The sequence below is a fragment of the Staurois parvus genome, unplaced genomic scaffold, assembly GCF_062004578.1.
Source record: "Staurois parvus isolate SC_StPar_1 unplaced genomic scaffold, SC_StPar_1.0 ptg000676l, whole genome shotgun sequence".
Classification (NCBI taxonomy): Eukaryota; Metazoa; Chordata; class Amphibia; order Anura; family Ranidae; genus Staurois; species Staurois parvus.
Genome location: NW_028318472.1, coordinates 379,289 through 401,003, shown reverse-complemented (window position 1 = coordinate 401,003; position 21,715 = coordinate 379,289). Strand labels below are relative to the sequence as shown.

The 21,715-nt window shown below is 47.5% G+C and overlaps 1 protein-coding gene across 1 annotated transcript in view; it reads left to right on the top strand.

Moving 5' to 3' along the window:
* MEGF6 (multiple EGF like domains 6) overlaps positions 1-21,715 on the top strand; it is a 529,814-nt gene that overhangs the window by 141,052 nt on the left and 367,047 nt on the right. Inside the window, exon 4 of the mRNA XM_089652234.1 lies at positions 19,847-19,951. Coding sequence (XP_089508360.1) covers positions 19,847-19,951 — 105 coding nt within the window. The remainder of the gene's footprint in view (positions 1-19,846; positions 19,952-21,715) is intronic.

Sequence of the window (21,715 nt, the reverse complement as noted above, 5' to 3'; positions counted from 1 at the left end):
GAAAAATGCGGTAAAACGCTGCAAACCAGCGTTGTTGGACCTTTTTTTGACCCAAAATATGCTAAAAACGCAAATGTGGAAAACGCGGTAAAATGCTGCAAACCGGCATTTTTTAACCCTATTTTGACCCAAAAAGATGCTAAAAACCGCAAATGCGGAAAAACGCAGGAAAACGCCGCTAAACGCTAATGCAAAAACGCTAAAAAAAACCTGAAAAACTCCGGTTTTTAACGTGACTTTACACAGCTAATGTTACCAGTGTTATCAAAACGTTCCGTGTGCTTGGTAGCACACGGGATGTTTTTACAGCGGCTGTTTTTGGCTTTTGACGTTTTTTTCTACAGCTAGTAAACCCCCCAGCATGTTCTCCTAGGTGTCCATACACACAGAGAATGGAATCAATGTTTTTTGGCTGGAAGAAAACCCAGAACTAGTGGGCCTCTAGAGGAGTTTTTTAGCTGTAAAAACTCTCTAACGCTGAAAAACACGGTAAAACGCCACAAACCAGTGTTTTTGGACCTTTTTTTGACCCCCCAAAAATGCTAAAAACGCAAATGCGGAAAAATACAGGAAAACGCGGCAAAACGCCACTAAACGCTAATGCAAAAACGCTAAAAAAACCCTGAAAATCTCACGTTTTTAACGTGACTTTACACAGCTAACTTTACCTTTGTTATCAAAACGTCCCGTGTGCGTGATGGCTAAGTCCTCATGCACGCGGGATGTTTTTACAGCGGCTGTTTTTGGCTTTTGACATTTTTCTCTACGGTCAGTAACAGGGGCGGACTGACCATTCGAGCACTCGAGCACTGCCCGAGGGCCCGGGGTCAGTAGGGGGCCCCATGAAATGCCCCTGGTACCTTTTTTATAGGCTTTTTTGAGTGTGGGCAAGGACACGGGGGCCCCATGATCCCCTATTGCCCGGGGGCCCCTTGAGTTGTCAATCCGCCCCTGGCCAGTAAACCCCCCAGCATGTTATCCTCTGTGTTAGGGGTGGACTGACCATTTGGAAACTCGGGCACTGCCCGAGGGCCCGGGGTCAGTAGGGGGCCCCATGAGATGCCCCTGATACCCTTTTCATAGGCTTTTTTGAGTTTTGGCAAGGACACAGGGGCCCCATGATCCCCTATTGCCCGGGGGCCCCATGAGTTGTCAGTCCGCCCCTGCTCTGTGTCCATACACACATGGACTGGAAGCAGTGTTTTTTGGCTGTAAAAAAACCCAGGACTAGTGGGCTTCTAGAGGAGCTTTTTAGTTGTAAAGCGCAGCAAAACGTGGTAAACCGCAGCAAACCAGCGTTTTTAGACTTTTTTTGACCAAAAAAAAATTTTTTCTTCCCGTGTTGGCAAACATGGCAAAACACCACTAGATGCCAAGGCAAAAATGCTAAAAAAAATGAAAAACACAATTTTAAGGTGACTTTACACTGCTATTGTTACCAGTGTTATTAAAACACCCCGTGTGCATGGAGCCTTAAAACGTTTTAACGCTGAAAAACATGACAAAATTATTATTATTATTATTATACAGTATTTATATAGCGCCAAAGGGTATGCTCAGCGCTGTACAGTACAAGGGGGACAGAACGTCAGACAAGACAGAAACAATACAATACACGAGGGGTTCGAGGGCCCTGCTCTTTCGAGCTTACAATCTAGGCAAACCAGCGTTTTTGGACTTTTTTTTACCAAAAAAAACGTGAAAAAATGTGGCTAAACGCTAATACAAAAACTCTAAAAAACACTGAAAAATGCATGTTTTTAACGTGATTTTACACAGCTGCCGTTACCAGCGTTATTAAAACGCCCTGTGTACATGGAGCCTAAAAACCTGGCCATGATCTTCTGTAAGTGGTGGCCTGCAGGGGGTAATAAAAGCAGGTGATTAAGTCACAGTTTTTGCCCCCCAGTCGCCTAAGGCTGTACCCATGCCTTGGCAAAAGTTAAATGGCAAGTCACATTCAATAGGTGGTATCATGTCCGAACGTTACCCAACCGAATGGGGCTGTGAAGCAGCTGCCTTGCAACCGTGTGCAATGCACGTGATTATGGCGTGATGGGTTGGGATTTTGAAGGTTAAGTCAACGAGGAGCCAACCTATCGCCTGTTCTCCTAGGCAGGGGCGAACTGACAACTCATGGGACCCCTGGGCAATAGGGGATCATGGGGCCTTGCCATCACTCAAAAAAGCCTATAAAAAAGGTAGCAGGGGCATTTCATGGGGCCCCCTACTGACCCCGGGCCCTTGGGCAGTTCCCGAGTGCTCGAATTGTCAGTCCGCCCCTGCTCCTAGGTAATTATGGGTACTGAACAGTGTAAGGCTCTACAGCAGGAGGCCATAGGGCAAGTCTTTTGGGCGTCTGGTTATCTTGCACACTGGTTGGCACTCAGCGCAGATCTCCAGCACACTTCCTCAAGGATCAACTTAGGGTCACTACTCACAAGTCCCCAGGACAGCTGCCACCTTCCATATTCCTTCAGAGTGAGATGGTGCCTTTCAGGACAAGATTCCTCTTGGTGCAGTTTTGCGGTTAGTCCTAAGCAAAGCCCTTTTAATCCTTGGACTTTTGAGTCCTCCTAGAGCAGCTGTACGGTCCATGGGCTACTTGACAACACCAGTCCTGCACCTCTGGAACCCTCCTGGAAAGAAGGAAACCCCGCTCTCCAGTATCTCAGACTATTTATCTCCTCCCCAGTCCCCTACTGGACACATCTCTCCAGGGATTGGCTGAAACCTGATAATTATTCAGGCTGGTTGAGTTGAAGCTCCCTCCCCAAGCTCCGTAAGCTTCTTTCAGCAATCAATTTCCCAGCCTGGGAGATCCAGATCAGGCCACCACAAACAATGACTGCTCCCTTGATTGCAGAAGGAGCCAAAAAAAAAAAAAATCAGACGCTAGCAGAGTGCTACATTTATTTTTGGTTACCACTTTACTCCAGAGTGAAGTACTTGACGAAGGTCTCAGACGTTCTTCCAGCTAAATTTATTTTTGGTTACCACTTTACTCCAGAGTGAAGGTCACAGACGTTCTTCCAGCTACATTTTAAACATGACTTCATTTTTCAGCTTCCTCTATAATCAAGATGACAGCGCACTGAGGAAATGGACGTCGTGTTTAAGTTTTCTTGATAGGATTCACCCAAAAAAGCCTCCTTGGTTTGACGGATGTTTTGTCTGCAGGACTCGCGGCTATTCTGCGTTCCTGTACGGAGCACTTAGCGTTTTAGGTTCAGTCTCCCATTTCTGAGCACATTGCCTCAATTTCGGAGAGTTTCCTTTAACACGGAAATACAGAGAGATGAGATGATTAACGATCGCCCTCAGCCATGTGATTATGTATCGACTTGTCCGCTTATAGTCTGTCTTTCATGCCGCTTAGGATCATAGCGTTCTATAGACCCAGACGTCAGGCTCATGGGGTTAATATAGCGGATATGATATATAGGTCTACTGTACCCTGTCGGTTGATAGCAACGAGGCGGACCCTACCTGGGAGATTTGTTTTTTGGCTACTGAGTGATTTAAAGTGTATCTGTCCTCTGAAAAAATGTAATCTTTTGCAGCTTACCAGGCCTTAGATGTGGTAGCTGCATTTGTTTTCTTTTTTCTTTTTATTTACCTGGTAATCCTGCCAGTAACACACTTCCTGCGCTAGGGTGTATGTTCACTCGCCCTGATGTTTCTATGGAAGAGTAGAGAGTGGTGACAAAATTCACTCACCTTACTTCACCTATGGAAGTGTAGGATGGATGACAACATTTACTCACCCTTCTGTATCTATAGAGGGGTAGGACGGGTGACGATGTTCATTCGCCCTACTTACCTATTTAAGAGTAGGACACTTGACAACATTCATTCACCCTACTGTATGTATGGAGAACTAGGATGGGTGACAATGTTCACTCAACCGTCTGTATCTACGGTGGAGTAGTAGAATGGGTGAAAATGTTCACTCACCCTAATGTATTTATGGAAGAGTAGATGGCTAACAACATTTACTCACCCTACAGTATCTATAGAGGGGTAGGACAGATGACAACATTCATTCACCCTACTTACCTATCTAAGAGTAGGACACTTGACAACATTCATTCACCCTACTGTATGTATGGAGGAGTAGGATGGGTGACAATGTTCACTCACCCTACTGTATTTATGGAAGAGTAGATGGGTGACAACACTGACTCACCCTACAGTATCTATGGAGAGGTAGGACGGGTGACAACGTTCATTCACCCTACTTACCTGTTTAAGAGTAGGACACTTGACAACATTCATTCACCCTACTGTATGTATGGAGGAGTAGGATGGGTGACAATGTTCACTCACCCTACTGTATTTATGGAAGAGTAGATGGGTGACAACGTTCACTCAGCCGTCTGTATCTATGGTGGATTAGTAGAACGGGTGACAATGTTCACTCACCCTACTGTAATTATGGAATAATAGATGGGTGACAACATTTACTCACCCTACAGTATCTACAAAGGGGTAGGAAGGTGACAACATTCATTCACCCTACGTACCTATCTAAGAGTAGGACACTTGACAACATTCATTCACCCTACTGTATGTATGGAGGAGTAGGATGGGTGACAATGTTCACTCACCCTACTGTATTTATGGAAGAGTAGATGGGTGACAACATTTACTCACCCTACAGTATCTATGGAGGGGTAGGATGGGTGACAACGTTCACTCACTATCATGGTCAGGTGTCAGACTCGGAGACCAGTAGCTATAGCAGCAGAAACGCTTCCACCAACCAGCAGGATAGGTATACAAACAAATCACCCTGGCAGATGACACGGGCTCACCTGAGGTGCGGAGTCTAAGCACTAACCGGTATTCATCAGAGCTCTTGATGGTGGAGATGGGTTTTGCTGCGTGTTAGTGCCAGGTTGAGGTCCTCAGGATTGTCCCACCAAGAGGTGAGCAAGCCAGGGCCCAGTAGCAGTAATAGTAGATAGGGATCAAACAGAAATCATCAGAGCTCTTGATGGTGGAGATGGGTTTTGCTGCGTGTTAGTGCCAGGTTGAGGTCCTCAGGATTGTCCCACCAAGAGGTGAGCAACCCAGGGCCCAGTAGCAGTAATAGTAGATAGGGATCAAACAGAAATATAGTCAGCAAACAGGCCAATTGTCGGTAACAAGTGGTTGCAGGTTGGAATCAGGCGTAGTCAAGAAACAAGCCAAAGGTCGGTAATGAGTGGTAGTGAAGGTACGGACGGCACAAGGAGAGACAAGAGCGAGACATTGCCTGGAGAAGGCACAATAATCTGGAAAACAGGAAGTTCAGAGACATGGCTTAGATCTGGAAGTTCATGGAAGAAGCAGAGTTCAAGGTTCAGCAGAAAAAAAGGCACAAGGCAGGATTGTCCAGTGGATCAGGCAACATGCTGTCCAGCATCTCAGGTAGCTCAGTAAGAAGTGTTGCTGCCAGGCACAGTAGAGAGTATGGGTTCAAGTCCAGGCACTGACCCTCATCCTATTATATCTATATGAGGAGTATGACAGTTGTCAATGTTTACTCACCCTACTTTATCTATAGAGGAGTAGGGCGGACAATGTTTATTCACCCTACTCTATCTATGGAGGAGTATGACTGGTGACAATGTTCACTCGCCCTACTTTATCTTTGGAGGAGTATGACTGGTGACAACGTTCACTCGCCCACTTTATCTATGGAGGAGTATGACTGGTGACTATGTTCACGCACCCTACTGTACCTATAGAGGAGTAGGACAGTTGACAACATTCACTCACCCTACTGTATCTATGGTGGAGTAGGACGGTTGACAATGTTTACTCACTCTACTGTATCTATGGAGATGTAGAACAGGTGACAATGTTTACTCACCCTACTATATCTATAGAAAAGTAGGACAGTTGACAACATTAACTCACCATACTGTATCTATGGAGGGGTAGAGCAGGTAACAATGTTCACTCACCCTACTGTATCTATGAAGGAGTAGGACAGTTGACTATGTTCCCTCACCCTACTGTATCTATAGAGGAGTAGGACAGTTGACAACGTTCACTCACCCTACTGTATCTATGGAGGGGTAGGACAGTTGACTATGTTCCCTCACCCTACTGTATCTATGGAGGAGTAGGACAGCTGACTATGTTCACTCACCCTACTGTATCTATGGAGGGGTAGAGCAGGTAACAACGTTCACTTACCCTACTGTATCTATGGAGGAGTAGGACAGTTGACTATGTTCACTCACCCTACTATATCTATGGAGGAGTAGGACAGTTTACAACGTTCACTCACCCTACTGTATCTATGGAGGGGTAGAACAGGTGACAATGTTCACTCACCCTACTGTATCTATGGAGGGGTAGAGCAGGTAACAATGTTCACTTACCCTACTGTATCTATGGAGGGGTAGGACAGTTGACTATGTTCACTCACCCTACTGTATCTATGGAAGAGTAGCACAGTTTACAACGTTCACTCACCCTACTGTATCTATGGAGGGGTAGAACAGGTGACAATGTTCACTCACCCTACTGTATCTATGGAGGAGTAAGACAGTTGACTATGTTCACTCACTCTACAGCCACTTCCCCTACTGCACTGTCCTAGAGAAAATAGGAGAAGTAGGGTGGCCTTTATTTTTACCTAAGATCTTGCCAGTAACACACACAATATTCCTAATGTCCTTCATAATAATGTAACGCTACCCCTGCAGGAGCCACTTGGTAATTTGGGTTCTCTGTTATGCGCACAACTCCAAGAGCACCCTCAGCCCCTCTGACACATCTGGTTGAACGAAATCACTGCAGGCACTTATAAGAACACGAGTATAGATACCTTTATCTTGGTTGTGAATTAGTATCAGGAAATTGACACAAATCTGTTTTGTGGTAAATGGACTCAGTGTATTGGTATGGGTTAGAATAAATGGTGGTTTGATCATAAATGAACACATAGAAGGTAGGTTCAGATACAGTCTGCTAGACAGTATAGTCACTATGCTAAGGTACTGTACCACGAGACTGGGATTCATTCATGAATCAGCAAAGTTGGCAATAAATAGTGCATACCTGAAAGCATTACCTGCAATGTGAATAATAATAATAATAACAATATAACTAGCAATCAGTGCACTCTAGGAAAATGCCAAGGATATGGTGCAATGTCCCCTGAGAGGTAACTCTAAGCATTAATAATAGGTGAAGGTCATTTTGTATCAGCTGTACAGGATCTTTAGTCCTAACTCTTCAGCCGGCTAACGTTGGGGCCCAATTGTACCATTGGTGCACATGAGAATAGTCTGAGTCAAGCCTGAAGACAGCAATAAGGCTACTAAATGGCTGTATGGTCAGTTCCTAAAGAGCTTAGTCTCTAGTAAATCCGCACAGCAGCAGCTCCTCAGTCCCATCAATATTGCAGCTCACTATCTGGTCACACAGTGATCAATACACTTAATACAGTGAGAGCTGTGAGAATGTGGAATAGACTCCCTCAAGAGTTGGTTCTGGCCAGCTCAGTGGATTGCTGTAAGAAAGTCCTGGATTGTTTCTTCAATACACAGAATATAACTGGATATAACATTTATAGGTAAAGTTGATCCAGGGAATATCCGATTGCCTCTCGGGGGATCAGGAAGGAATTTTTCCCCTGCAGGAGCAAATTGGATCGTGCTTTGCTGGGTTTTTTTTGCCTTCCTCTGGATCAACTGTGGGTGTAGGATAACTTTTTTTTTTTTTAATGGTTGAACTGGATGGACTTTTGTCTTTTTTCAGCCAGACTAACTATGTAACTCTCTGCAGGTGACTCAGGCTGTTGGCACACCTGGACTCAGCACTCCAATAATGTACTGTCAGCTGTAGAAATAGTATTTATTAGCAGGGGTTTCCTGAGACTGGATAGTTATTTCAAGGATTCCTCCATGGTTATGTAGCGCTGCCCCCTTAGGAACCACTGTAGAAATGTCCAGGTCTTCCCTAACTTCACCCCGCAACCAGTCACAAGGTAGTTTCACAGCCAGGTACACACACACTTTCTAGTCTAGGGGTTGTTTTTTGTCATTTTATGATTGGAGAACTTGGATAGGAATGGTTCATTTAGTAGGATACTCCAGGAATAGAACTAGTTACAGTTGAGGACAGAACTTCTTTATATAGTAAAGTCCCAGTGTCAGAAAGGGGTTAATCGGACAGTGCTCTTTAGGACACCAGCCGGAGCCCCCTTGTTTCAGACCCATGCTGACTATAAAGCACCAGAGGGGTAGCAAAGCACACAGAGTCCCAAAGATCCCTTAGTGTCTGCATTCACAAGGACAGAATGGTAGCCTCCCTTCCAATCTTCAAAGCGATGCCCTCCAGTGATACTTGACAGATCTTTGTCAGACAGCTCCCCTAGGTCAGCTTCTGAAGAACCAGGGTCACACTCTTACTTTAGGCCCTTAGGTCACTAACCTGAGACCACATGGCAGCAGGTTCCTGGGGAGGCAATGTACCTTCCCCCAGGCTGGTGAAATCCTCTCCAGGAACAGCCCAGTGCTCAGTATGACCAAAGAATAAATAGTCTGTCCCATCATCCTTCATAGTTCCACTCCCTGGTATAGACTGGAGTGCAATTAATGTTCATACTGTGTTCTTCGTGAGTTCCATCTATACATCCAGAACCTTCCTAGGTTACTTGGATACAGAGGAGGCCAGAGGAAGAACTAGTAGCACACTGAGCAAGAAATACTAACAATTGCAGCTCTCTGTTAAGCAGAAAGCCTATTTAGATTTTCCTAACAGTTCTCCTGTCAAGCAGAGGAACCAACTATGGCCTATGTATCTTAGCACCTACAGTCATGGCCAAAACTATTGTCCTCCCTGCATTTCTGTCAGATAACGGACCACTTCGTCCAGAAAATTGTTGCAATTATAAATGTTTTGGCATTGTCATGTTTATTTCCTTTGTTTGTATTGGTAAGACACAAAAATTGGAGAAACAAAAAGCCAAATCTGACACATACCATGCAAAAATGGACTGGACAAAATTATTGGCACCCAAAATGTAATATTTGGTAGCACACCCCTTGGAAAAAATAACGGAAATCAATGGCTTCCTGTAACCTTCAAAGAGTTTCTTCCACCTCTCTACTGGAACTTTGGAGAACTCTTCTTTTGCCAACTGCTCCAGGTCTCTCAGATTGGAAGGGTTCTTTTTTCCAGCTGCTGTTTTGAGATCTCTCCACAGGAGCTCTATGGGATTGAGATCTGGACTTATTGCTGGCCAGTTCAGTCCTCTCCTGCACTTTGTCCGAAACCGTTTCTGGGGGCTTTTTGCCGTATGCTTTGGGTCATTGTCCTGCTGGAAGACCCATGACCTTTGATGGAGACCCAACTTTCTGACACCGGGCCCTACATTGCACCCCAGAATTCTTCGGGTCATTGTCCTGCTGGAAGACCCATGACCTCTGATGGAGACCCAACTTTCTGACACCGGGCCCTACATTGCACCCCAGAATTCTTTGGGTCATTGTCCTGCTGGAAGACCCATGACCTCTGACGGAGACCCAACTTTCTGACACCGGGCCCTACATTGCACCCCAGAATTCTTTGGGTCATTGTCCTGCTGGAAGACCCATGATCTCTGATGGAGACCCAACTTTCTGACACCGGGCCCCAGATTTATTTGGTAGTCTTCAAATTTCATAATGCCATGCACACTGTCAAGACATCCAGTGCCTGAAGCAGCAAAGCAACCCCAAAACATCAGTGACCCCCCACCATGTGTGACTGGAGAGACTGTATTCTTTTCTTTAAAGGCCTCACCAAAGGCTTTACCAAAAGGCTGTAATTTTGTTTCGTCTGTCCACAGCACATTCTCCCAAAAGGATCTTGGCTTCCTCAGGTACGTTATGGCAAACTCCAACCTGGCTTTTTCATGTTTCTATGTCAGCAGTGGTATCCTCCTGGATATCCTACCATGGCATCCCTTTTCATTCAGATGGCGGCATATAGTGCGAGCCACACAGTTGTATCCTGTGCCTGAAGGTCAGCTTAGATTTGTCTGGAACTTGATTGAGGTTCTTTATCCACCATTCCAACAATCCTTCATTGCGATCTTTTATCAACTTTTCTCTTTCGTCCATGTCCAGGGAGATTAGCTACAGTGCCATGGATTGCAAACTTCTTGACAATGTTGCGCACAGTGGACACAGGAACATTAAGATCTGTTAATTGATTCAGGTGAGTTTACAAATTACAGGAGCACAGGGACGGACTGACCATTTGGAAACTCAGGCACTGCCTGAGGGCCCAGGGTCAGTAGGGGGCCCCATGAGATGCCCCTGGTACCTTTTTCGTAGGCTTTTTTGAGTTCGGCAAGGACACAGGGGCCCCATGATCCCCTGTTGCCCGGGGGCCCCATGAGTTGTCAGTCCGCCCCTGCAGGAGCATCACCAACTTGGAATGCAATTATTTCATACAATTTTGAGAAGATGCCAATAATTTTGTCAAATCCATGTTTTGCATGGAAAGTGTCAGATTTGGCTTTTCGTGTCCTCCACTTTTTTATGTCCTACCAATACTAACAAAAGAAATAAACATGAGAATGCCGAAACATTTGCAATTGCACCAATTTTCTGGGCGAAGTGGTGCATTATCTGACAGAAATGCAGGGGTGCCAATATTTGTGGCCATATCTGTGTCTAGGAGGGCGCTACGTTCAGAAGGTTGAGAGAGGCCTACACCCAAGGTTCAGAAGGTTAAGAGAGGCCTACACCCAAAGTAGAGTCCCCGGTCTTCTAGGTTGGTGTCATTCAACTTAGGACATCTTGTGATGAAAAAATTCTGTGGAGAACAGCTCCGTATTGAAAATGAGTATGTTTTTTTTTTAAAAAATAATTTTCAGTGTCCAGGGGGGCATTTACAAAAAAAAAAATTAGCCTGGAGTTGGGCTTTAGGGCCTTGGTGAAGAAAGACCTGGACTGCCGTAGCGTGCAGATGACAGCTTCATTGCTGTGTAAGTGACAGGTACACTTTATATTTTTTACTGCTGAATCTTTATTAAGTTGGCTTTGAGCGCGGAAGTCATTCCAAGTCCGTAAAAAGCGATACAATGTGACACGCCGTTCAGACTTCCCAGCTACCGAAGGCCTGCCCCATGTCATCCAAACTTTGTTAGGCCTCCCTCCATCTTGTGCCAAGAAGAAAAACTAGATTTTGGTTCCTTTGGCAGCAAATAGATTGTCTTGTTCTATTCAGAGAATATTTCAACTTTGGCAGACTCGTGTTTTTTTTTTTTTTTTTTTTCAGTAAAAATAAATGTCAGCTGATGCTTATGTTGGGGGGATTGGATGTGTATAAGGAAAAGTGATTACTGCGAGGAACGCGCGAGAATAAATACAACGGGAGCCAAAGACTCTGGCGGCGGCTCGTAATAAAACAAACGCTGGCTCGTATGATGGAGTGCCCCTTCTGTGGGCTCTGGCTGTGCATGACTCCTGAGTTACATTGAAGTCATCTCAATGTTCAATATATATTCCGTGTGCTGGAATACTCAGCAGGGCAGAGAAATCTCAAGGTTTTGTATCAGTGGCGGTCAGGGGCGGACTGACCATTTGGAAACTTGGGCACTGCCCGAGGGCCCATGGTCAGTAGGGGGCCCCATGAGATGTCCTTGGTACCTTGTTCATAGGCTTTTTTGAGTTTGGGCCAGGACACAGGGGCCCCATGATCCCCTATTGCCCGGGGGGCCCCATGAGTTGTCCGTCCGCCCCTGGTGGCGGTACCCTTTGCAAGTGTGCAAAATCTCCAGGCACTGCAGTGTATAGAAGCCTGATATGTTACTTATCAATGGGAAACCTGAGCCTGGGACGAGGCACACAACTACCTTGATGAAATTAACTTCACATCAGTGCCCCCCCTTTAAATCAGAGGTACCCCCATCACCTCAGAGTCTCCCCTTCATATCAGAGTTCCCCCTTCACATCAGAGCCCCCCATCATATTAGAGTTCCCCCTTCACATCAGAGCCCCCCTTCTTATCAACGTTCCCCCCTTCATACCAGTGGTCCCCCCCAGCACATCCACTGATACTTCAGATTCCCATCATCACAGAGTCTGAGGCCTTTACATCAAATCATCTTTCCCCATCACATTAGTGTCCCCCTATAGATGAGAGCCCCTTAACTGCAGGGGTCCCTCTTCACATCAGAGACCCCACCAGGTCAGAGGTGTCAGTCTGTGATTGGTGTCAAGCTTTGATCAGTTTTAGGCTTTGATCAGTTTTAGGCTTTGATCGGTGTCAGGCTGTGATTGGTGTCAGGCTGTGATTAGTGTCAGGCTGTGATCGGTTTCAGGCTGTGACCCGTGTCAAGCTGTGGTCAGTGGCAGGCCATGATCAGTGTCTATTGATGTCAGGCTGTGATCAGTGTCAGGCTGTGATTGGTGTCAGGCTGTGATCGGTGTCAGGCTGTGATCTGTGCCAGGCTGTGATCTGTGCCAGGCTGTAGTCATTGTCAGGCTGTAGTCATTGTCAGGCTGTAGTCATTGTCAGGCTGTGATCGGTGTCAGGCTGTGATCGGTGTCAGGCTGTGATTGGTGTCAGACAGTGAACAGTGTCAGGCTGTAGTCATTGTCAGGCTGTGATTGGTTTCAGGCTGTGATCATTGTCAGTCTGTGATGTGATGGGAAGAAGGAGACTGGGGAAATGCTTCCTCTTGCCTGCAGCAGACTAATAGCATCATCTTAGCCTAGGATGGAGCTCAAGGATTGCATTTTAATGATAAATGGTGGAACTTCTCAAAAATAATATTGTTGCCGTATATTGTGACATGTCAGGAATTGATTTGCGCAAACTTGTAACATTACTGAGCACTCCACTTTAATAAGTCATGAAAAAGACAATCATTTCCATTCTAAACAGCTCCTCCTGTATAAGATCCATTGACTGAAGTGTCACACAAGCGTAGGTGATGATGTGACATATTACTTTACCGCTTCCGAGGTCCCAGCGGCCAACATCATTCTACCGCGCCGCGTCCGTCCGCGCCTCAGTAAATCTGCAGATCATTTAAAGAGAAACACCAGTCAGGGCGTCAGGCCGAAGGCTACGAAGTATCCAATCTGAAAATCCCATTATAACGATGTTGTTTGCAGCGGAAGACGTCTCAAGAGGCAGAACGCTTCCAATGATAAGGTGAAAGAGAAAAAAAGTTACATTTTTTTTTGTTTTATCAGAAGAAAAAGTTACACGGAACAACAAAGCAAAGAGATGATTTATATTCCATACACAGGCGTCAGATATTCACCATCGACTTGTTACTTTTGCAGTAAATTAAATTTGCCGTCGTCTGCGGATATCGCAGGAACAGAAGAATTATTAGCAATAACTTGGATCTGATCAGCTAGAAGGTCGTTATTTTACAATGTTACTGCTGAGATCCCTGAGCCTGCATTCATGCGCTTCCTACACGCAAGCAAAATGGTGCGATTCCAGGCATGCCTGCCAAACAGCTGAAAAACACACGAATGCTAGCATTGTCATTCATTCTTAATGGCAAACTGGCAAAAAAATGATGCTTGTTTTAGTGTCACGGTGATCAGGGACTATATGACCAGTGTGGGGGTGATCAGGGACACTGGGACTGGTGTGGGGGTGATCAGGGACAATATGACCGGTGTGGAGGTGATCAGGGACTATATGACCGGTGTGGAGGTGATCAGGGACTATATGACCAGTGTGGGGGTGATCAGGGACTATATGACCAGTGTGGGGGTGATCAGGGACTATATGACCAGTGTGGGGGTGATCAGGGACAATATGACCGGTGTGGGGGTGATCAGGGACTATATGACCAGTGTGGGGGTGATCAGGGACAATATGACCGGTGTGGGGGTGATCAGGGACTATATGACCAGTGTGGGGGTGATCAGGGACACTGGGACTGGTGTGGGGGTGATCAGGGACTAAATGACCGGTGTGGAGGTGATCAGGGACTATATGACCGGTGTGGGGGTGATCAGGGACAATATGACCGGTGTGGAGGTGATCAGGGACTATATGACCAGTGTGGGGGTGATCAGGGACAATATGACCGGTGTGGAGGTGATCAGGGACTATATGACCGGTGTGGGGGTGATCAGGGACTATATGACCAGTGTGGGGGTGATCAGGGACTATATGACCGGTGTGGGGGTGATCAGGGACTATATGACCAGTGTGGGGGTGATCAGGGACAATATGACCGGTGTGGGGGTGATCAGGGACTATATGACCAGTGTGGGGGTGATCAGGGACACTGGGACTGGTGTGGGGGTGATCAGGGACACTGGGACTGGTGTGGAGGTGATCAGGGACTATATGACCGGTGTGGCGGGGATCAGGGACTATATGACTGGTGTGGCGGTGATCAGGGACACTGGGACTGGTGTGGGGGTGATCAGGGACACTGGGACTGGTGTGGCGGTGATCAGGGACACTGGGACTGGTGTGGGGGTGATCAGAGACACTGGGACTGGTGTAGGCGTGATCAGAGACACTGTCTTAAAAAAATGCTAAAAAATTAATATGGGTACAGTGTTGCATGACCGCGCAATTATCAAGTGTGATAGCGCTGAAAGCTGAAAATTAGCCTGGACTGGAAGGGGGGGGAGTGTCCGGTCTGGAAGGGGGTGAAAGTGTCCGGACTGGAAAGGGGGTGAAAGTGTACGAACTGGAAAGGGGGTGAAAGTGTACGGACTGGAAAGGGGGGTGAAAGTGTCCGGACTGGAAAGGGGGGGAAAGTGTCCGGACTGGAAGGGGGTGAAAGTGTCCGGACTGGAAGGGGGTGAAAGTGTCCGTACTGGAAGGGGGTGAAAGTGTCCGGACAGGAAGGGGGGGAAAGTGTCCGGACTGGAAGGGGGGGGAAAGTGTCCGGACTGGAAAGGGGGTGAAAGTGTACGAACTGGAAAGGGGGTGAAAGTGTCCGGACTGGAAAGGGGGGGAAAGTGTCCGGACTGGAAGGGGGTGAAAGTGTCCGGACTGGAAGGGGGTGAAAGTGTCCGTACTGGAAGGGGGTGAAAGTGTCCGGACAGGAAGGGGGGGAAAGTGTCCGGACTGGAAGGGGGGGGAAAGTGTCCGGACTGGAAGGGGGGGAAAGTGTCCGGACTGGAAGGGGGGGAAGTGTCCGGACTGGAAGGGGGGGAAAGTGTCCGGACTGGAAGGGGGGGAAAGTGTCCGGACCGGAAGGGGGGGAAAGTGTCCGGACCGGAAGGGGGGGAAAGTGTCCGGACTGGAAGGGGGGAAAGTGTCCGGACTGGAAGGGGGGGAAAGTGTATAGACTGGAAAGGGGGTGAAAGTGTCCGGACTGGTAAGGGGGGAAAGTGTCCGGACTGGAAGGGGGTGAAAGTGACCGGACTGGAAGGGGGTGAAAGTGTCCGGACTGGAAGGGGGGGAAAGTGTTCGGACTGGAAGGGGGTGAAAGTGTCCGGACTGGAAAGGGGGTGAAAGTGTATAGACTGGAAAGGGGGTGAAAGTGTCCGGACTGGTAAGGGGGGAAAGTGTCCGGACTGGAAGGGGGTGAAAGTGACCGGACTGGAAGGGGGTGAAAGTGTCCGGACTGGAAGGGGGTGAAAGTGTCAGGACTGGAAGGGGGTGAAAGTGTCCGGACTGGAAGGGGGTGAAAGTGTCCGGACTGGAAGGGGGTGAAAGTGTCCGGACTGGAAGGGGGTGAAAGTGTCAGGACTGGAAGGGAGTGAAAGTGTCTGGACTGGAAGGGGGTGAAAGTGTCAGGACTGGAAGGGGGTGAAAGTGTCCGGACTGGAAGGGGGTGAAAGTGTCCGGACTGGAAAGGGGGTGAAAGTGTCCGGACTGGAAGGGAGTGAAAGTGTCCGGACTGGAAAGGGGGTGAAAGTGTCCGGACTGGAAGGGGGTGAAAGTGTCCGGACTGGAAGGGGGTGAAAGTGTCAGGACTGGAAGGGAGTGAAAGTGTCTGGACTGGAAGGGGGTGAAAGTGTCAGGACTGGAAGGGGGTGAAAGTGTCCAGACTGGAAGGGGGTGAAAGTGTCCGGACTGGAAAGGGGGTGAAAGTGTCCGGACTGGAAAGGGGGTGAAAGTGTCTGGACTGGAAGGGGGTGAAAGTGTCCGGACTGGAAAGGGGGTGAAAGTGTCCGGACTGGAAGGGGGTGAAAGTGTCCGGACTGGAAGGGGGTGAAAGTGTCAGGACTGGAAGGGAGTGAAAGTGTCTGGACTGGAAGGGGGTGAAAGTGTCCAGACTGGAAGGGGGTGAAAGTGTCCGGACTGGAAAGGGGGTGAAAGTGTCCGGACTGGAAAGGGGGTGAAAGTGTCTGGACTGGAAGGGGGTGAAAGTGTCCGGACTGGAAGGGGGTGAAAGTGTCCGGACTGGAAAGGGGGTGAAAGTGTCAGGACTGGACGGGGGTGAAAGTGTCCGGACTGGAAGGGGGTGAAAGTGTCCGGACTTGAAGTGTTTAATGAACTTTTTAAGTGCTCCCCCTTTTGTACCAAGCTGCTGCACATACTCATCTAGCAGCCCAGAGATGAGGATTTATAGCTGATGCCATGGACACATTTGGACAGTAATATGTCCCTGAAATTTGCAGATTTCAGCCCAATTTTTTTCTGCTACAACAAGCAGGATCAGCCGAGAGAAGATGGTTGGGTTTCGGTAAAAAAAGGAACTCTTTTTAAATGTTTTTTTCCTTAAATGCAGCCAACGTGTTCCAGCTTAGCAGAAAATGTATAAAATAATGGAAAGCATGCGCAGGTAATCCTCGGCGCTGGGGAGCGAGCAGCACACTGCGTCCATTGTCTCAGAGCAAGATGATATGTCATAGGGATTAGGCAGACTAATATATTCAGCAATCTCTCTCAAAGGCATTAAGGCAGAAAAAAAAAAGACATTATTGCTTTGTGAGCGAGGCTGAGGATTCGGGAGGGAAGGAGGACGCTCTGCTTCAGGTCTGTCATAGGTATGGCCAGCCTGCAATCCTCCAGAGATCGGAGAACCAGTATGGAATGGTCAACACCTGGCCCAGCAACTCTCTGGGGCCCTGGTGCCTAAACCAAGGCAGGGGGCCACAATACGGCCCTTGGGCACTCTTTGCCCTGTAGACACACTTTGCCCTGTTGCAGTGGCGATCTCTAACAGTTTCATGTAATGAGTCTCCAGTCCAATGCAGGCCATAGACGGGGAGAAAACCGGACTTTTTTTTTTTTTAGAAAAACGAAAAATCGGTCGTTCAATCAGCCGACATTACCACTATTGGTAAAAAAAAGGTCGGCTGATTTTCGCCCCATCTACGGCCAGCAATTATATAGAATATATGCAGAAGTAGAAGAAATAGAATATGAAGAAGAAGAAGAAATAGAATATGAACAGGAAGAAATAGAATATGAAGAGGAAGAGGAAGAAATAGAATATGAGGAAGAAGAAGAAGAAATAGAATATGAATAAAAAGATGAAATAGAATATGCAGAAGAAGAAAAAGTTCAAAACATTGTATCTATTTGTATCCATTTTGGATACAGATGGTTCTATTCGGATACAAATAGATACAATGTTGCTATACTTTTAAATGTCAAATATAATATCGGACTGAAATTCTTTTTTTTCTTCTTCTTCATATTCTATTTCTTCTTCTCATTCATATTCTAATTTTTTCCTTTTCTTCTTTTCCTTCTTCTTTCATGTCACTGCTCATGTACATTTTTAAATATTGGAAAAAGATCGGCAGATTTGTCCATCATTGCCGCGAAAATCGGCAGAATGACAAATTTGGCCGATTATTTTCCAGCAGGACCGATAATCTGTCGCACTAACGATCCGAAAATTGGCCGATTTTCAGTCGTTTTTCATCTTATCTATGGCCCGCACAAGTCTTCTGAAGAATGTCCCCAGTCTCCAGCATCACCTATAGTACGTCTGCAGTCTCTGACCATCTCTTGTATCACATCCGAGGTCTCTGATCATCTCTTGTATCGTGTCTACAGTCTCCAACCATCTCTTTTATCATCTCCACAGTCTCTGACCATCTCCTGTATCATCTCCACAGTCTCTGACCATCACTTGTATTATCTCCACAGTCTCTGACCATCACTTGTATTATCTCCACAGTCTCTGACCACCTCGGGTATCACATCTGCAGTCTCTGACCATCTCTTGTATCATCTCCACAGTCTCTGACCATCTCTTATATCATGTCTGCAGTCTCTGACCATCTCTTGTATCACATCCGCAGTCTCTGGCCATCTCTAGTAACATGTCTACAGTCTCTGACCATCTCTTTTATCATATCCCCAGTCTCTGACCATCTCTTGTATTATGCCTGCAGTCTATGACCATCTCTTGTATCATGTCTGCAGTCTCTGACCATCTCTTGTATCATGTCTGCAGTCTCTGACCATCTCTTGTATCATCTCCACAGTCTCTGACCATCTCTTGTATCATGTCTGCAGTCTCTGACCATCTTTTGTATCATGCCTGCAGTCTCTGACCATCTCCTGTATCATGCACGTAGTCTCCCACCATCTCTTGTATCATCTCTACAGTCTCTGACATCTCTGGTATTGTGCACAGTCTCTGACCATCTCTTGTATCATGTCTGCAGTCTCTGACCATCTCTTGTATCATCTCCACAGTCTCTGACCATCTCCTCTATCATGCCTGCAGTCTATGACCATCTCTTGTATCATGTCTGCAGCCTCTGACCATCTCTTGTATCATCTCCACAGTCTCTGACCATCTCCTGTATAATGTCTGCAGTCTCTGACCATCTCTTGTATCATCTCCACAGTCTCTGACCATCTCTTGTATCATGTCTGCAGTCTCTGACCATCTCTTGTATTATGTCTGCAGTCTCTGACCATCTCTTGTATTATGTCTGCAGTCTCTGACCATCTCTTGTGCCATGTCTGCAGTCTCTGACCATCTCTTGTATCATCTCCACAGTCTCTGACCATCTCTTGTATCATGTCTGCAGTCTCTGACCATCTCTTGTATTATGTCTGCAGTCTCTGACCATCTCTTGTGCCATGTCTGCAGTCTCTGACCATCTCTTGTGCCATGTCTGCAGTCTCTGACCATCTCTTGTATCATCTCCACAGTCTCTGACCATCTCTTGTATCATGTCTGCAGTCTCTGACCATATCTTTTATTATGTCCACAGTCTCTGACCATCTCCTGTATCATGTCCACAGTCTCTGACCATCTCCTGTATCATGTCCACAGTCTCTGGCCATTTCTTGTAGCATGTCCGCAGTCTCTGACCATCTCCTGTATCATGTCCACAGTCTCTGGCCATTTCTTGTAGCATGTCCGCAGTCTCTGACCATCTCCTGTATCATGTCCACAGTCTCTGGCCATTTCTTGTAGCATGTCCGCAGCCTCTGACCATCTCTTGTACTGTACCTTGTCTCATGTGCTCCCCTCTCCCAGCTGTGGCTCGGCAGCTCATCTCACCTGTTCCTCTCTCCCAGCAGTGATTCTGCATCCCATCTCACCCTTCTCCCTCCTAGGAGTAACTCAGCAGTTCAGCTTCCCCTGCTTCCCCCTCCCAGCAGTGACCCAGCATGTAGGCTGAGAATTCTGACCATCATTTTGATCCTTTGGCTTTCACCCTAATCTGGGTTACTGACCCGGGACAAGTATGCAGAACAGGAATTCCAACTTCTTGAACCAACGTTTCCCAGGTCAGTGGTTGAGTAATGTCAGGGGATTTGCATTTTAAAAGGAGGTTTGCAATGGCGGAGTGCCTGGGCTCAATATAAGGAGGCAGCCTTTGACATTTCCCAATTTCTTTGGTAGAAACAATCTGGTCGGGGGGAATTGCTGGGACCTCGGTGATCACAGAGAAGGTTACACGCTGAATTCTGCTTTTGTCTCTTGCAGCCTCCTGCAATGCCGGCATTTGTTTCAATGGAGGAAACTGTGTGGAAGGATCATCCCAGCGATGTCTCTGTCCCTCTGGATTTCAAGGACCGCGATGCCAGTACGGTAGGTGACACCCAATGTACTTATAGATCAGAGTTTCCTAAACTTTAGGAGGTTGTGTCATTTCCTCACACTCTTTGCACTGTGGGAGTGCCTTAGTTGTCCTGGAAGCACATGTGACTCACTCAGTGTAAGCATACAGAATAAGAACAGATACCGAGAATCTCACCCGGCATCCAGGACAGGAGAAGTGGGCATTCCACCCGGCATCCAGGACAGGAGAAGTGGGCATTCCACCCGGCATCCAGGACAGAAGTGGGCATTCCACCCGGCATTCAGGACAGGAGAAGTGGGCATTCCACCCGGCATCCAGGACAGGAGTGGGACTGTACAGAGTCCATACATACAGAATAAGAGGGAATAAAACATTGTATCAAATGTGAGCACATATGATAGAAAAATAGTAAATTTTGTCTAACTCTGACCTTTTTCTATAAAAAATTGTGCAGGCTTGTGTGGTTGCAAAGAGGATTTCCTTTCTATCCTTTTGTGGCTATTAAAGTGTTACCAAATCCAGGTCTCCCCGGACCCTGCATTCACTATATCTGGTCTCCCCGGACCCTGCATTCACTATATCTGGTCTCCCCGGATCCTGCATTCACTATATCCGGTCTCCCTGGATCCTGCATTCACTATATCCTCTCTCCCCGGACCCTGCATTCACTATATCCGCTCTCCCTGGATCCTGCATTCACTATATCCTCTCTCCCAGGACCCTGCATTCTCTATATCTGGTCTCCCCGGACCCCGCATTCACTATATCCGGTCTCCCCGGACCCTGCATTCACTATATTCGCTCTCCCCGGACCCTGCATTCACTATATCCTCTCTCCCCGGACCCCGCATTCACTATATCCGGTCTCCCCGGACCCTGCATTCACTATATCCTCTCTCCCCGGACCCCGCATTCACTATATCCGCTCTCCCCGGACCCTGCATTCACTATATTCGCTCTCCCCGGACCCCGCATTCACTATATCCGGTCTCCCCGGACCCCGCATTCACTATATCCGCTCTCCCCGGACCCCGCATTCACTATATCCGCTCTCCGCGGACCCCGCATTCACTATATCCGCTTTCCCCGGACCCTGCATTCACTATATCCGCTCTCCCCGGACCCCGCATTCACTATATCCGCTCTCCCCGGATCCCGCATTCACTATATCTGCTCTCCTCTATATCCGCTCTCCCCGGACCCTGCATTCACTATATCCGCTCTCCCCGGACCCTGCATTCACTATATCCGCTCTCCCCGGACCCTGCATTCACTATATCCGCTCTCCCCGGACCCTGCATTCACTATATCCGCTGTCCCCGGACCCTGCATTCACTATATCCTCTCTCCCCGGTCCCCGCATTCACTATATTCGCTCTCCCCGGACCCTGCATTCACTATATCCAGTCTCCCCAGACCCTGCATTCACTATATCCGCTCTCCCCAGACCCTGCATTCACTATATCCACTCTCCCCGGACCCCGCATTCACTATATCCGCTCTCCCCGGACCCTGCATTCACTATATCCGCTCTCCCCAGACCCTGCATTCACTATATCCGCTCTCCCCGGACCCTGCATTCACAATATCAGCTCTCCTCGGACCCTGCATTCACTATATCCGCTCTCCCCGGACCCTGCATTCACTATATCCCCTCTCCCCGGACCCTGCATTCACTATATCCGCTCTCCCCGGACCCTGCATTCACTATATCCGCTCTCCCCGGACCCTGCATTCACTATATCCCCTCTCCCCGGACCCTGCATTCACTA